The sequence below is a fragment of the Brassica napus genome, chromosome A7 (assembly GCF_020379485.1).
Source record: "Brassica napus cultivar Da-Ae chromosome A7, Da-Ae, whole genome shotgun sequence".
Taxonomy (NCBI): Eukaryota; Viridiplantae; Streptophyta; class Magnoliopsida; order Brassicales; family Brassicaceae; genus Brassica; species Brassica napus.
The window spans coordinates 25,531,248-25,546,881 of record NC_063440.1 but is presented as its reverse complement, the minus strand read 5'-3'; the positions used below and the strand labels follow the sequence as shown (position 1 = coordinate 25,546,881).

Genomic DNA, 15,634 nt, shown 5'->3' with positions numbered 1-15,634 from the left:
ATTACCAAGAACCTAAAGCCTATCTTTTCAAATCAAAACATGCGATATATAGTTGTGGGTATGGCCTTTTTGGTCATGTTAAAGATGTTCGATGGATTCTTCGGGATCAATAAGCTGAGATTATTACAATATCATCTCTTTTGGAAGAATTTTTATGTGGGTTCACCAACTCTGGTATGGGTTTCATCATCCTCCTCAAACGAGGAGAGTTTTTCACAACTATGCCTCCCTTCTATGAACGGAGATGCTCTCTCGGATTCTCTGCTGAGTCCTTGTTTCAACTTACTCACCGGTTTGTTACTTTGCGTAGCGGTCTGTACGGGGCCAGAAAGTGCAATCGAGACTACTTCGGTTTTTCTCGTTGGTGAGGGTTGTCCCTCAACGTCACTTGTGACTATTTCTCAGCTATCCGACTTTGTTGTAGCTTCTTCGACGCATTCAGACTTTGTTTTGAATTCGCTGTCAACTTCATATGGAGACTTATCCGGTTTGATATCATTTTCCATTTTAGTTTATGATTTGTCTTCAAGAGGATGTCTAATTCCCTCTTTCCTTTGTAGTCCGTGAAGTTAAGTTTTAATGAAAGTTGTGTTTCAAAAAAAAAAAAAAAAAGTAAAATGACATTTGCTACTGTCAAAGCAAGTTATTCCCACCCAACAATTTACCGTATTTTTCTTGTTCTGAGGTTTGAATAAAGGGAAGTGGGTACACCCAAAGGTGGATGAATGGCCAAACTCTGTAGAACAGGAGAGTGGCCTTCACGTATAAAAGATAAGCTAGAGATTTGATATCAAATCTATCACATCACGATGCTATAAACATATGGTTTGGTGTCCCTTCCAGTTTAAACTAACCTTGATCTAATCCATATCTCGTAGAATGACTCTTCCCTTGTTCAATCTTGTTAAACATTATTGTTTTTTTGTTTACAGTGTATGAAGAAGACGTATCACTAACTATCTTGAAATTAGAATATGATAACATAAATAATTACTTTAGGTTACAGAAAAAAAGAAGAAAACCTTTTTTTAATGCTCACGACAAGCGCGAGGACAATTAACAAGTAATATTGTATTCTGCTAACATGATTGCATTTTAGACTAGAAGATCTGGGCACGAAATTTTTCTATTAAAAATAATGTGACAAGTTCAATGATGAATCCAAACTTGAAAAATGAAGAGGGGCTAGGCGACTTTTTATTGTTTTTAGTTTACAGATCCAATAACTTGTCCTGTCCTTAAAGGCCATTGACTTGGAAAACACGAATGGCTAACGACTATATTTCCTCTGTTCTGAAATGGCTGCTTCTGATTCTTCAACTTGTCTTCTTGATTCAGCATCGTGCTGATTCTGCCTCTATTGTCAAGTATCTTCCTGGTTTTGATGGCCCTCTCCCCTTTGAACTGGAAACCGGGTTTGTTTTCTCTTCTTGTTGTGATTAATTGAGTTCTTGAGTTTTGAGATATTCTTACTAGGTGGTTATTTTTGTTTCTTGTGAATGAAGGTACATTGGTATTGGTGAGAAGGACGAAGTGCAATTGTTCTACTACTTCATAAAGTCTGAGAGGAATCCTGAAGAAGACCCTCTTCTTCTCTGGCTAAGTGGTGGACCTGGCTGCTCTGCTATCTCTGGTCTTCTACTTGAGAATGGTAAAATATAAAACAGTGATCTTCTTCAGCTCTTCTTTTGCGTCTCTGATTACAGATCGATTCAATTCAACAGGGCCTCTGGCTATGAAGCTTGATGTTTACAATGGAACCGTCCCTCCATTGGTCTCTACTACATACTCATGGACAAAGGTAACACAAAATTGTGTATGATGATCACAAAAACCGATGAATCAATTAATCCTTTGATCATTTTCATCAGAGTTCAAGCATATTATACTTGGATCAGCCTGTTGGAACTGGCTTCTCCTACTCACGGACTCATCTTGTTAACAAACCTAGTGATTTAGGAGAGGCCAAACAGATCCATGAGTTTCTTCAAAAGGTAAATTAATGATAAACTAATTAAATGTCTCTTGGAGAGATTAATTTGTGCATATAGACATCAATAGCCTTTTTATTGTTATTGTTGTGCAGTGGCTAGGCAAGCATCCAGAGTTTTCCTCCAACTCTTTCTACGCCGGAGGTGATTCTTATTCCGGTAAGATTGTTCCGGCTCTAGTTCAAGAAATCTCAAAAGGTATAATATGTTTGGTTTTATATATGATACTAACCCGGCCCCTAAGCCCTTTTATAGTATCATTTTTTGCCATCTCTCAATCCACAACTCTAACAGAAGAAACATGATGATGATGATGATGATGATGATATGCAGGAAATTACCAATGTTGCAACCCTCCAATAAACCTTCAGGTTCTTTGGTATTTATTTAATATATATATATATATATATTAGCCTGTGCAATGGAACATTGGGCAGAGCTTCGAGATTATAAAACTTACCTTATAAAATATGTATGTAAATTGGAAAAAGTAGTAACCAATCAAATATGCCAAGCACTACAAACTGATATTTTTTTGTCAATGCCAACATTAATAATATAGGGCTACGTGCTTGGTAACCCAGTAACAGATGGAAAAATTGATTCTAACCACCGCATTCCGTATGCTCATGGTATGGCGTTTATCTCTGATGAACTCTACGAGGTATGAACACATCATGACATTTGCTTTTGTTTCTACAATGAAAATAATTAACAAACAGTTGGCATGCAGTCGCTAAAAAGAAATTGCAAAGGAGAATATACATATGTTGATCCACTTAACACAAAATGCTTGGAACTCATTGACGAATATCATAAGGTACACGAGGAATTTGATTTAGTTGATGTTATGTCTTCTGCCTTGTTAAAGATCATCATTAAATTTAGAAATCTTTTGTGGTTATTTTATAGTGTATAGATGGATTGAACCTATATAGTATACTACAACCTTGGTGCAAAACTGAGAATCCAGATTGCTATGTAAGTAAATCCATCTTGCCCTGTGTAACTGTGTTCACCGTATCTATACACATATATAAGTTTTGCTTTTGCAGTATTATCGCTGTTTGTTAGTTACATACTGGGCCAATGACAAAACCGTACGCAAAGCTCTTCAAATCAATGAGGTAAATATATATGATTAATTATTTTAATAGATTTTGTCTAGTCTTATAAATGCGGCGATCTGTATGATTGGTAGGAGAGTATAGGGGAATGGGTACGATGTAGATATGGTATTCCTTACACATATGACATTATAAGCAGCGTACCATACCATAAGAATAACAGTATCAATGGATATCCTTCTCTCATCTTCAGGTCAGAGTTTTAACCTTTTGGTTAACTTTTTTTCTTTTTGTTCCCTACAAGATTCAAGGATTTATGTAGCTTTGTGCGGTTTTTGGTGAACAGTGGTGATCACGATATGGCAGTGCCTTACCTTGGAACCCAAGCTTGGATAAGGGCTCTCAACTATTCTATTATCGATGACTGGAGGCCATGGATGATCAACGATCAAATCGCTGGGTATTTATATGCACCCAACTTTCGTCAAATTTTTTTATGTCTCTTGTTCATTTCTTCCATTAAACTCACGTTAAGATTACTCTTGACTCTTTCTTGGTAGATACACAAGGACTTATGCAAATAAGATGACATTTGCTACTGTCAAAGCAAGTCTTTCTTCTTCTTCTTTTCTTTTTTTTTTAAGTTTCCACGACATTTTTATTGTGGTCTTTATTGAGTTGTGGATTTCGATTACAGGGAGGTGGGCACACGCCAGAGTACAAACCAGATGAAAGTTCTATCATGTTCCAAAGGTGGATCAATGGCCAACCTCTATAAAAGAGGAAATTAATTATGATTTTAATATTTTATCAAAGTATGTACATAGTACATACTCTCTAGTACACACATTCTCCAAATATATAAGAGCATTTGGCCTTTTAAGTGACTTGAAATAAAACTCAAAATTTGTTAATTTACTTTGTAAACAACTACATGAACGTTGCCTTTCAAGATTGCTACATTTGCATTACACTTCTTTACAGAAGAAGCAAAACAAAGATAAAGTAAACTTGGAGTACGTAAGAGTTTCTCATACTTTTATTTATATTTGGATGTAGCATATTAAGTTAAATGTTCGAGGTGCATCACCGGCAGTGAAAACTCCTAAAACACGAGGCCGGTAAATAAAGAATGCTCGTGAAAGGTTTGCAAATTAAATACTGGATGATCATCTTCTCAAGATATATATGTACAATTGCTTAATTTCGATGTCCAATATAAAATCAAGAGTCGACATCCATATAAATTAAATAGTAATTCCTTCTATCAGACTCACACTGAAATTGCTCTTTGATTCTTCTTCTTTATGAACAGAGATATACAAATAAAATGACTCGTGATAAAAACTTGGTTGCAGACAGCCTAGCAAAAAAGTGCTTTGTTAGGTGAAAATGATGTAATGGTGTTATTCATAATTTGTTAATGTAAGCAACTTGACTAGTGTTGTTCTAGCTTGCTTCATTTGCATTTTACTTCTCTACTTGAAAACAGTCAAGAAAATTTTGAGCACTAAAAGATATGATTTACCTACCTGGTGTGAATCAGTCAACTTGCGGGGATAGCTCAGTTGGGAGAGCATCAGACTGAAGATCTGAAGGTCGCGTGTTCGATCCACGCTCACCGCATCTTTTTTTCTTTGTATATATTCCTCTGTAAAACGAATACCAAAAGCCCATTTCCATGCCCACTATGTACCCCCCCCCCCTCCCACAACTTTCACATCTATAATCAGTTTCGACATCGGCTTATTTGATTCGTTTTACTTTTCTTTCTTTGATTTAATTTGTTTCAGAGTTTTTGTATGTTTCTTCCAATAGATTGAAAATATAAAACTTTGGTTCAGATGAACCATTTAAAATGTGTAATTGACATATCTAGAAGCGAATGGTGACGATTATATTTGTACAAAAAATAATCATATTATCCGATTCGGTCCAGGTCTTTTGAATTCAATTAGTTATATTATGACACATCTAAAATATATAACACTAATTATAAAAAACAAATATCAATGTATAAAAATGTAAAATCCAACACTCGCAGGGACGCGCGGATCAATCTTTATATTAAAACTCTTAACAAATATATTCCACTTCAATGGTTTATTATCCTCCATAACTTCGATATCGTGTTATTCTTTGTTTTATCCGGATATTTCACAAAAAGAGAAGAATAGTCTTCACGTATAAAGGATGAACGATTATTTTCTGAAAAAAACCATGTAGTTATATTTATAACATATTGTAGATAATAGAATCAGAGAAATGGAGCTAGTGAAGCACATACCATTTCATTAGTAAAGTTAACCCGTTATTGATAAAGAAAAACAAACAATTAGAAAATGGTGAAACTCTGGTTCGATCTCTGCTGGCCATCCAAACTACCTTAAATAGCAAGAATACGTGGAGTGCTGTAGGTTGAGTTCGGTCGCTGAAGAAAAAAATATATTAGAAAATAGTGCTCGGAAAGTGGAATATTTATAATAAATGATCACATGCTTTTGCAAATGCTGTATAATTTTTTCCATTATGCATAAAGAAAAAAAACCAATTTCTCTATATGAGCATCAACTATATATGTTTATTATGGCTTAGGGAGTTAGGGTAATTAAAAATATTCACAATTGTTGGACTCGTGCTGCTTAGTGGCATTAAACATTAAGTTTAGAGCTACTAATTTCGATGCCAACCACTTGTTTTAAAAAATGTTATGGTTTAGAGGATGAGCGGCTTCGATCATTCCTCATCTTAATCATTGAGTGTATAGCTCAAACTTCACGTGCTCGTATAGTATTCTACCAACTTTTTATAGGAACATAAGATTAAAAACGTGGTAGTCAAAAAAAAGAAAAGTAAACGGAGTGTTAAAACTTAAAAGTGTATTTTTTTACTTTTAAAATTTTTAAAGCTGGAGATGTTGTACTCCCCGCCCTACTAAGCCGGCTCTATAGTAGTCACTTTGAAAGAAGAAAAACTATCAACGGCTAACTACACTTTTGACTACATTGAACCTTGAAGATTAACTGAGATACAGAACTAATGGAGCTTTTAGTTGTTCTTTTTTCTTCTCGTGGCGTTTAAATAAAAAAAATTGTAAGAAAACAGAACTATAGTGAACACACATGATCTCATCCGTTAACCAACGCGGTCCAAACCAGGCTAAAACCCACGAAAAATAAATAAACAAACAAACAAATTTAAGAATTAGTAGCGAATAAATTAAAGACCCGTGTAGTAGAAAAGACAGGCATCTTCTCGATTATCAATGTGTGCGCATGTATACGCATACGTGTATAAATACCGATCACATGAACTCACAATTTCTTCATCCAAGTAACATTTAAATCTCATCAGCTAAATAAACTAAAAAATGATGAATCCTATGTTTTACTTTCTTCTTGCCTTAACCGCTGTTTTAGCCGCGACCGCAAACGCAGGACCGGTTCTCGACATTGATGGTGATATCATATTCCACGGCAGCTACTACGTTATCCCCGTCATCCGGGGCCCTGAAGGTGGCGGTCTAACTCTCACCCCACGCAATGGCAACCAGTGTCCCCTCTTTATCGGACAGGAGCGTTCAGAGGTCGAAAGGGGCATTCCCGTGAAATTCTCAAACTGGAGGTCTAGAGTTGGGTTCGTTCCCGAATCCGAGAACCTCAACATCAAGATGGATATCGAACCTACGTTCTGCGCTCAGTCAACTTATTGGTGGGTCACTTCAGCCCCCAGTCCCTGGAGATCGTTGTTCATAGCGGTTGGTCCTAAGCCAGAAGCTGGAGGAGAAGATTCGTCGAGGAGTTTCTTCCAGATCAGGAAAACTGAAACAAAACTTAACGCTTACAAGTTTGCATTTTGTAGGGACGGCAACGATTGCATCGATGTCGGTAAAAACGTGGAAGGTGGCGTTCAGGGTTTGGTTGTATCTAGGCCACCATTCGCTACCCCATTCGAGGTTGTGTTCGTGAAAGCTACTGAGAAACAGACTTCATCCAAGACCATGTCTATTATCTGAGAGAAATTAAGGACCACTTAATAAAAGGAATAAGAGTTATAACTTACGTCTAATAATAAAACTCTATCTATGTATGATGTTTTCTTTGTTCATCGATCATCATGTGTGGAATAAAACATCTTTCCTTTGTTTCTTTGTTTGTTTTTAATTATCTCTCTAGTTTAAGATTCACATAACTTGGAAAAAAAAAAACAGAAGCATTTTCCCTTTTAGAATGACCGGATAAAAAAATAGGTTATCTAACACAACTGCACGACGAAACTTCTACAGTTGTTTGCTTCATGCATATACAATCAAGTGAAATTGCTGTAAACATTGATAATGTTTTTTTATGAAACGGATGGATCGAGTAATAAATAGAGCTCGTGAAACACATACCATTTTATTAGTAAAGTTGGTACATGATAGAAAAAAAGACAAGCAAGCAATTAGCAAACTAGGATAGTATCCGCGTTTTTTGAAAGCGCGAAATTATTTTTGAAGCACGGAATTATTTTCTGTTGATAAATTTATTAATATATTTGTTTGTTCACTAATATATTTAAATATGGATGTTTTTTGGTTTTTGGTTTGATTTTGTACGGTTGTGGTTATTGGGCTTTTATTCAAAAGATATAGAAATCACTTGATTATTTATGAATTTTAGTTTAGTTTAGGTTTAGTTATTTTGGTTTTGGTTTGGTTCAAATAACAATATCGTAAATCCGACAAAATTTCGAGTTCAATGAGCGTATGGATGGGTGCGAATAAAAATACAATTTGAGTTTATCTTTTTAAATTATGTTTGGAGACAATTTGAGTTTCAACATTTTATAATTTGTAAATGAAATTTAGAAGATATAGTTGGTGTTTTTTATTTTTAAATGTGTTCAATGTGTGTTGAAAAAAAAACAATATATAGGGTGTGATTGGTAGTGGCTGTAGGTGATGTCCACAACCCCATTTATTTCTACAGCACTAAATTCACAGCAATTAAGCTTTAGTAAAAATTTCAAAATCACAGCTTTTAAAATAACCTACAGCTGTACAAGTGTTCTGTAGAACCAAAAATCTAGAGTAATTTTTTGGAGCTTTCTATAAAATTGTAAAGCAATAAAATCTAAAGGTACTGCAAAAAAGTCTGTAAATTTTTTCTACGGTAAATTTTTTAAAGCTATCGGACCCATAATATGATTAGTTTCATGTAATATCCAACTACTTAATATTATTTGGCCCATCTATAATAATTTTTAAAAGCTCATTGTCGTTGTTAGCTAAAACCAAAAAAAATCCATTGATGAAAATTTTGTTATGTATCTTCTTTGAATTAGTTTTTATGAGAATTAATATTGAGTAATATTCTTTCGTTAGGATTTGGACGTTGTTATACCGTTTGTTTGTATTTTTTGATTTTCTAATTCAAATTTTGTTATGTATCTTCTTTAATATTAATTTTTATTATGTCGAACAAAGACTATGTAATTTGGTTGAAAAGAAGGGATTAGTACATGTGTTACAAAGACTTAAAAAAACTATCTATTTAATGCTTTTAAAACACGATGCTGAAATTACTTATTCAGTAAGCACATGATTTTGTATCTTTCCTCTTTAAAATAACCTTGTTGTTATCCTATCTTCTAAAGACTTGCTCAGGTCACAAGAATCAAAACACAGGGGTGTGGAAACTATCAAACAGTAAACCAAACTTTTGACCAGAGTGCTCAATTTCGAACCAAGCCCGATTGAACCAAGAACATTAACAGAAGTAACAGAACTAAGGGGTTTATTGTTCATTTTTTCTCATAACATTTAAATAAAAACTTGTAAGCTATAGTCAACATATATATGTTTCTTATTCATTTACCAACGATCCAATACAAACAAATTAAAGAAGCGTTCGTAGCAAAATAAAATAAAATGAAAATAAAGAAGTGCAAGAAACGTGCATGGATTAAACAATTATACTTGAAAAAGCTACGCATCTTCTCAAATCTCAATATACTTTTGTTTTTAGTTAATAATTCAAAACCTAAGCGTAGAGTATACAAAGCTGTATTGTTCATGTATCCACATCCGTGTATAAATACCGATCACATGAACTCACGTTTTCTTCATCCAGTATCATTCAAACCAAATAAAAAACATAAACCCAAAAAGCATGAATCCTATGTTTTACTTCCTTCTTGCCTTAACCGCTATTTTGGCTACGACAGCAAACGCAGGCGGGCCAGTTCTGGACATTGAAGGTAATATCATATTCGGCGGCAGTTACTACGTTATTCCCGTCTTCTTCGGCGCTGATGGTGGCGGCCTGACTCTTTCCCCCCTTGGTAACAAGCAGTGTCCCCTATATATCGGGCAAGAACCTTCAGAGGCCAACATGGGCATTCCCGTAAGATTCTCAAACTGGAAGTCTAGAGTTGGGTTCGTTCCCGAATCCGAAAACCTTAAGATCGCGATGGATGTCAAAGCTACGATCTGCGTCCAGTCAACATACTGGTGGGTCGCTGTATCTGGCATGCCCAATGTGAAGTCTTTAATAGCGGCTGGTCCTAAGCCAGAACCTGCAAAAGATTCATCCAAAAGTTTCTTCCAGATCAAAAAAGATGGAGATTCTAGTAATGGCTACAATATTGTGTTTTGTCCTAATGATAAAGATTGCATTGATGTCGGGATATTTGTGGACAAAGATGGCGTTCGACGTTTGGCTTTAAGCTCCACGCCATTCCCAGTTATGTTCCTGAACTCTACTGATGAGACAGAGACTTCGTTCAAGAAGACCATGTCTATTATCTGAAATAAATTATAAAGACTACAAATTAAAAAAAATAAGAGTTTTCACTTACGGCTAATAATTAAACTCTAGTTTCTTTGTTTTTTTATCAGTCTTCTTCATATATGGAATAAAAATTGATTTTCTTTGTTTTTTATTTTCTTTTTGATTCTCAATCTAGTTAAGCGTCACATGACACATAACTTGAAAATTAAACAAAACATTTTCCCTTTTCGAATGACCACATATAAAAAAACAGATTATCTAACACCACTGCACCACATAACTTCTACAGACGTTAACAATATCACAAAAGTAACAATTTCAAATTTTTATAAGTTAACAATATCAAATACTTTTTAGGTTTCTCAATTAAACAATATATCAAATACTTTTAGGCGGTTTCTCAATTAAATAATTTTTGTTACTTTAGATCTCACAAAAATATTATTTAGATATTCGCATCTCTAAAATATTAATCCATTTGGCGAGATCCAAGAAACTTTCAATAATTTTAATAAGCTTATCTGTAAATAATGAAGAACTTACAATGCATATAATATATGCTTGAGGAACACTTAAAATGCAGTTAAGAGAAACACCTAACATGCCATGCCATGTGCGAACCGCGAATCAAGTATCTATTAATCAAAATTTGTATTAGGGCACACTTACCATGGTGATTGCTGGTGGATTGATTAAAGCATCATTATTGAAAGTTTTTCAAGTTGTTTTTTTTTTAAATTTCGTTTGAAATATTTTTAAATGCCTTTTTATTCTTTGATTAATCAATATAAAATTTAATTAAAAAATACATATTAATATAATTTGTATTTATATTTTTGTCGATCAACTTACCATACAGTCAAGGCGTCAATAATAATGTTTTGAACTAGTTCAAGTATTTCGTTCGGATAAATGTGTCAGTGTGTCAGTGCTTATCTGCATCTCCAAAAAAAATTAGCCATGCATGTCGCGAGAACCGATTCCTTTCAATAAGCTTAATAATGCATATAATATATCCAGGAGGAAACACCTAAACACGCAGTTGAAAAAGGAACAACTAAACGTGCCATGTGCAGACTGCGAATCAACCATTGACTACCAATCAATATTTGTATTAGATTTCGATAGCTATCAACGGGGTTGGGTAGCTAAGTAATTATTTAAATTAACCACAAGGTGGAAGTCGGACTTTGGGAACATACATAATCTCTTATTCGTTAATCAACGGTCCAAAACCAGGCTTAAAAACTTATCTCCCCATATGCCAACACATTAAAGAAGCGTTCGTAGCAAAAATATAAATAAAATTAAAGATGCGTGTAAGAAAAGTGGAGTAAGCAAAAATATTTTCAAAGATAAGATAGGCATCTTCTCAAATATCAATGTACTTGCTCGTTCAAAAGTAAATTAATATTTAAAACCCCTAAGGTGGATGTGCATGTATACCCACCCATTCATGTATAAATATCGATCACATGAACTCATATTCTTTTCATCCTTTAACATTTAAATCTAAACAATTATATAAACTCAAATAAGGATGAAGCTAATGTTTTACTTCCTTCTTGCCTTGACTGCTATTTTTGCCGCCACCGCAAACGCTGGTGGACCAGTTCTCGACGCTGATGGTGATATCATATTCAACGGCAGTTACTACGTTCTCCCCCTCGTCTGGGGCCCTGCAGGTGGCGGCCTGACTCTCACCTCTGGTGATTACAAGAAATGTCCCCTCTATATTGGGCAGGACTCTTCAGAGGTCAACATGGGCATTCCAATAAAATTCTCAAACTGGAAGTCTAAAGTTGGCTTCGTTCCCGAATCAGAGAGCCTCAGCATCGAGATGGACACCAAAGCTACGATCTGCGGTCAGTCAACTTACTGGTGGGTCGCTGCGCCAGACATGCCCAAAATGTTGTTCGTAACGGCTGGTCCTAATCCTAAAGAACATGTGGAAGATTCACGGAGGAGTTTCTTCCAGATCAATAAAGCTGAAGACTTTCGTATCGGTTATAAGATTGTGTTTTGTCCTCAAGATAATTATTGCATGGATGTCGGGATACATGAGGACACAGAGGCGTGCCTACAGTGTATTGAAAAAGGCATTCGCCTCAGGCCCCCGATTAATATGACTGTTTTTAGGGCTCCAAAATTTAAAATAATTTTTAGTATAATGGTTTAGACATATTTAAAAAAAAAACATTTTTACGAAAATTAATTAACTCACTTTTTGAATTCATATATTTTTTTCTGTATAACATAATATAACATATTTACGTTATAAACTTATTCTTTTACAGTATTAGATTTGTGTATTTGGTGAATTCAAAAAAAAAGACTTGTGTATTTGGTAAAAATAATATATCATATTAGAAAATTGTTTTTATTACGGTTGTAAATAAATTTATTTTTAAAACTTGCCTTAGGCCCCTAAAACTCTTCGCACAGCACTGTAAGGACAATCATGGTATTCGGCGTTTGGCTTTAAGCTCTGAGCCATTCTCAGTTCGGTTTGTGAAAGCTTATGGGACAGAAATTTCGTACAAGACTATGTCTATTATCTAAGAAAATTAAAGACTACTAAATTAAGAGGACAAGAGTTACCACTTACAACTAATAATAAAACTCTATATGTGTTCTTTGTTCATTAGTGATCATATGTAGATGGAATAAAAAAATCTTGTTTTTCTTCTTCTTTTAATTCTCTCTGTTTTAAGATTCACATAACTTGAAATTAAACAGAACCATTTCTCTTTTAGAATGACCACATTTGGAAAAAAAAATATCGAACACCATTGCACCACACAACTTCTAGAGGCGATTGGTTCATTCATATATGATCAAGTGAATTTGCTGAAAACATTTGAATATTGAACTATACCCAAATGTTAGAAAAAAATGTACTACTAATTGTTGACAAAAAAAAAACTTCATTATATATGTATGAAGAATGTACGTGTAGAAATGTAGACGAACAAAAAGAATGGCACAAAATGATAAAATGGAAGAAGAGAAACGAATTTTTCATACCTGTTTCATTTTAATTACTCCTCTCTAACAGCGTAACTGGTGTTGGCACGTCAGATGTTACCAGTTCTGTGATTTCCTGGAATGTGTTAATATATGCTAAAATATGTAAGTACTATCTATAAATTTCACGTTGGTCTCTTAATATAGTCTGAAAAAAGTCCAATCTTATGAAATAGATTATATATGTTCATGAAAACTCGGTTATATAATTGGTTATTTAAATTAAACTGCATCATTAAGATCATAGTTTAAGACTAAAGTGATCTTGAACACTATTTTTATATATTAACATTTTTAAAGCGTTAAATCTGTGAACTAGTTCGGTCAACAAGATTATATAGGCAAATCACCATTAAATAAATATAAGCTCGCGGAGCACATATCCATTTTATTAGTGAAGTTGACCCAAATAGAAAAGACAAAAAACAATGCGAAAGGTGCTTAAAAAAGTGGAATCTATATTTTAGAATTTGTTGTATTTAGTAATAACTTAACGCTTTTAAAAATTCCCACTTGAACAATTACCTCATTAAGTAATCACACGAGTGAAAACACGAGGTCAACAATTACTATTATTATAAGCATATGCTTTGGTACCTTTCCTCTTTAAACGACGTGCGCTCATCTCGAAAACATGTGTGAAAACTATTGACGATTAACCGAGAAGATTAACAGAAGTTACAAAACAAAAGGGGAGCTTTTTGTTGTTCTTTTTCTTTCATAACGTTTAAATAAAAACATAAAACCAAAGCTATAATGAACATATATAATCTTATAAGTTAGCCAACGGTCGGTCCATTGCCAAGCTAAAGCTCCATCTCCCCATAAGAAATAAAACAAACAAATTAAAGAAACGTAGAAGGAAAGTGGAGTAAAAAGATAGGCATCTTTTTCAGATGTCAATGTAGTACTTGCTTGATTATAAAGTTAACGATTTAAAATCTATAGCAGCTATATGTGCACGTATCATGTATACACATCCGTGTATAAATACGGATCACATGAACTCGCATGAACTCAAAAAGGGATGAACCCTTTGTTTTACTTCCTTCTTGGCTTAACCGCTATTTTGGCAGCGACCGCAAACGCTGGCGGACCAGTTCTCGACACTGATGGTGATTTCATACTCGACGGCGGCAGTTATTACGTTCTCCCCATCTTCTCCGGTGGCGGTTTAACTCTCACCCCCCGTGGTGGCAACCAATGTCCCCTCCATATCGGACAAGAATATTCAGATGTCAATAAGGGTATTCCTGTAAAATTCTCAAACTGTAGATCTAAATTTGGATTCGTTCTCGAGTTTGTTAACCTCAACATCGAGATGGATGTCAAAGCTACGATATGTTTTCAGTCAACCTATTGGTGGGTCGATGAGTGCGACATGGCCATTAAGAAGTTCTTCATAATGTCTGGTCCTAAGCCAAAACCTGGAGAAGATTCATCGAAGAGTTTCTTCCAGATCAAGAAAACTAAATATTTTCATAACGGCTACACCATTGCGTTTTGTCCAAACGATAACGATTGCATCGATGTTGGGATATTTGTGGATGAATATGGCGTTTGGCGTTTGGCTTTAAGCCCTACGCCATTCCCGGTTATGTTCGTGAAAGCTATTGGAACAGAGACTTCGTCCAAGACTATGTATGAGAGAAATTAAACTAAAGACTACAAAATTAAGTAGATATGCAAATACAAAATTAAGTAGATATATTTGTGATCACTTTTTTGTTTTGTTCATCAATCATTATATATGGAATAAAACATTTTTCATCTGTTTCGTTTTTCTCTAGTCCTCTCTTTAAACTAAAGATTCACATAACTTGGAAATTAACCAGAAAAGATGCATTATCAAACCATTGCACCACAAAACTTCTACAGAAGATTGGTTTATCTTTATACATGATCGAGTGAAATTGCTGAATATTTTGAAAATGAAACTATACCAAAATGTTTATAATAAACTCTACTATCCGTTCTACAAATTTCAGTATATATATAGTTCAAACAAAAATAATTCAGTATATACAGAGAGAAATAAAAGGCAACACAATGATAATCCTCTGTATTACTGGCGAGTAATACGTATGTATGATAGAATGTACGTGTTTAATTTTAGACGAACAAAGAAGCGACCAACTATCCATAGAAATGATAATGGATTTCTCATTTTTTTAAATCACACGAGAAGTGAGCAGATAATAAATTATGTACAATAGTATTATCCTTTATCTGCGCACATCTCCAAAATATAATTTAGCCATATCGCGAGATCCAAAACCATTTCAATAAGTTTAATAAAGCTTTATGTTAAAGAAAGAGCTTACATTGCATAATAAAGCTTTATGCTAAACATGCCATGTGCAGACCACGAAACAAAGCATTGACTATCGATCGGTATATGTATTATACGATTCGATAGATATCAACAGGTCTAGATAGCTACGTTATTATTTACTAATTAATACTAAATAGAACTCGTGAATCACATACCCATTTTATTAGTAAAAGTTAGACCATTAAAGAAAAAGACAAATAAACAATTATCGAATCGTGCTTGGAAAGTGGAGTTTATACTAGATCATCTTCTCGACGTTTTCTAACGTGTTTAAATTTAAGAGAATTTGAATAAAATATTTTATAAAAAAAAAAGAGAATTGAATAAAATAATGAGCAATTGTCAATAATAGCACCTTTTGAAGTTTATGTCTCAAAAATAACACTAGAAGGAGAAAGTCACGAAAATGACATTCATTAAAGGGCTAAAATATCTCTAATA

The 15,634-nt window shown here is 34.2% G+C and overlaps 4 protein-coding genes, 1 non-coding gene and 1 pseudogene across 5 annotated transcripts; all 6 read left to right on the top strand.

Moving 5' to 3' along the window:
* The first annotated feature begins 1,075 nt into the window (after positions 1-1,075).
* Positions 1,076-4,026, top strand: LOC106357239 (serine carboxypeptidase-like 2). Its single transcript, XM_013796917.3, has 14 exons — positions 1,076-1,415; positions 1,506-1,651; positions 1,725-1,801; positions 1,872-1,994; positions 2,087-2,189; positions 2,325-2,362; positions 2,554-2,655; positions 2,725-2,811; positions 2,904-2,972; positions 3,047-3,118; positions 3,193-3,311; positions 3,405-3,518; positions 3,619-3,664; positions 3,756-4,026. The coding sequence occupies exons 1-14, from the start codon at positions 1,267-1,269 to the stop codon at positions 3,834-3,836; spliced, it is 1,326 nt and encodes a 441-aa protein (XP_013652371.1). The 5' UTR covers positions 1,076-1,266; the 3' UTR covers positions 3,837-4,026.
* Positions 4,027-4,611: 585 nt separating this feature from the next.
* On the top strand, positions 4,612-4,684 carry TRNAF-GAA. Its single transcript has one exon. It is a non-coding gene; the product is annotated as a tRNA-Phe (tRNA).
* A 1,634-nt stretch (positions 4,685-6,318) lies between these two features.
* LOC106354263 (kunitz trypsin inhibitor 4) lies at positions 6,319-7,206 on the top strand. Its single transcript, XM_013794160.3, has one exon. It carries the CDS (start codon positions 6,429-6,431, stop codon positions 7,071-7,073), a length of 645 nt encoding a protein of 214 aa, XP_013649614.1. The 5' UTR covers positions 6,319-6,428; the 3' UTR covers positions 7,074-7,206.
* A 1,605-nt stretch (positions 7,207-8,811) lies between these two features.
* LOC106357238 (kunitz trypsin inhibitor 4-like) lies at positions 8,812-9,977 on the top strand. Its single transcript, XM_013796916.3, has one exon. The coding sequence runs from the start codon at positions 9,211-9,213 to the stop codon at positions 9,847-9,849; it is 639 nt and encodes a 212-aa protein (XP_013652370.2). The 5' UTR covers positions 8,812-9,210; the 3' UTR covers positions 9,850-9,977.
* A 1,329-nt stretch (positions 9,978-11,306) lies between these two features.
* On the top strand, positions 11,307-12,604 carry LOC106357237 (annotated as a pseudogene).
* A 928-nt stretch (positions 12,605-13,532) lies between these two features.
* On the top strand, positions 13,533-14,640 carry LOC106357236 (kunitz trypsin inhibitor 4-like). The gene has a single exon (XM_048736208.1). The coding sequence runs from the start codon at positions 13,886-13,888 to the stop codon at positions 14,513-14,515; it is 630 nt and encodes a 209-aa protein (XP_048592165.1). The 5' UTR covers positions 13,533-13,885; the 3' UTR covers positions 14,516-14,640.
* The last annotated feature ends 994 nt before the right edge of the window (positions 14,641-15,634 follow it).

Bases quoted from the DNA above. Each gene is read 5' to 3' on its own strand.
- LOC106357239 (XM_013796917.3), top strand. From the start codon at position 1,267: ATGGCTAACGACTATATTTCCTCTGTTCTGAAATGGCTGCTTCTGATT. The intron at 2,363-2,553 runs GTTCTTTGGTAT...TTAATAATATAG, and splicing joins ACCCTCCAATAAACCTTCAG to GGCTACGTGCTTGGTAACCC. The intron at 2,812-2,903 runs GTACACGAGGAA...GTTATTTTATAG, and splicing joins TCATTGACGAATATCATAAG to TGTATAGATGGATTGAACCT.
- LOC106354263 (XM_013794160.3), top strand. From the start codon at position 6,429: ATGATGAATCCTATGTTTTACTTTCTTCTTGCCTTAACCGCTGTTTTA.
- LOC106357238 (XM_013796916.3), top strand. From the start codon at position 9,211: ATGAATCCTATGTTTTACTTCCTTCTTGCCTTAACCGCTATTTTGGCT.
- LOC106357236 (XM_048736208.1), top strand. From the start codon at position 13,886: ATGAACCCTTTGTTTTACTTCCTTCTTGGCTTAACCGCTATTTTGGCA.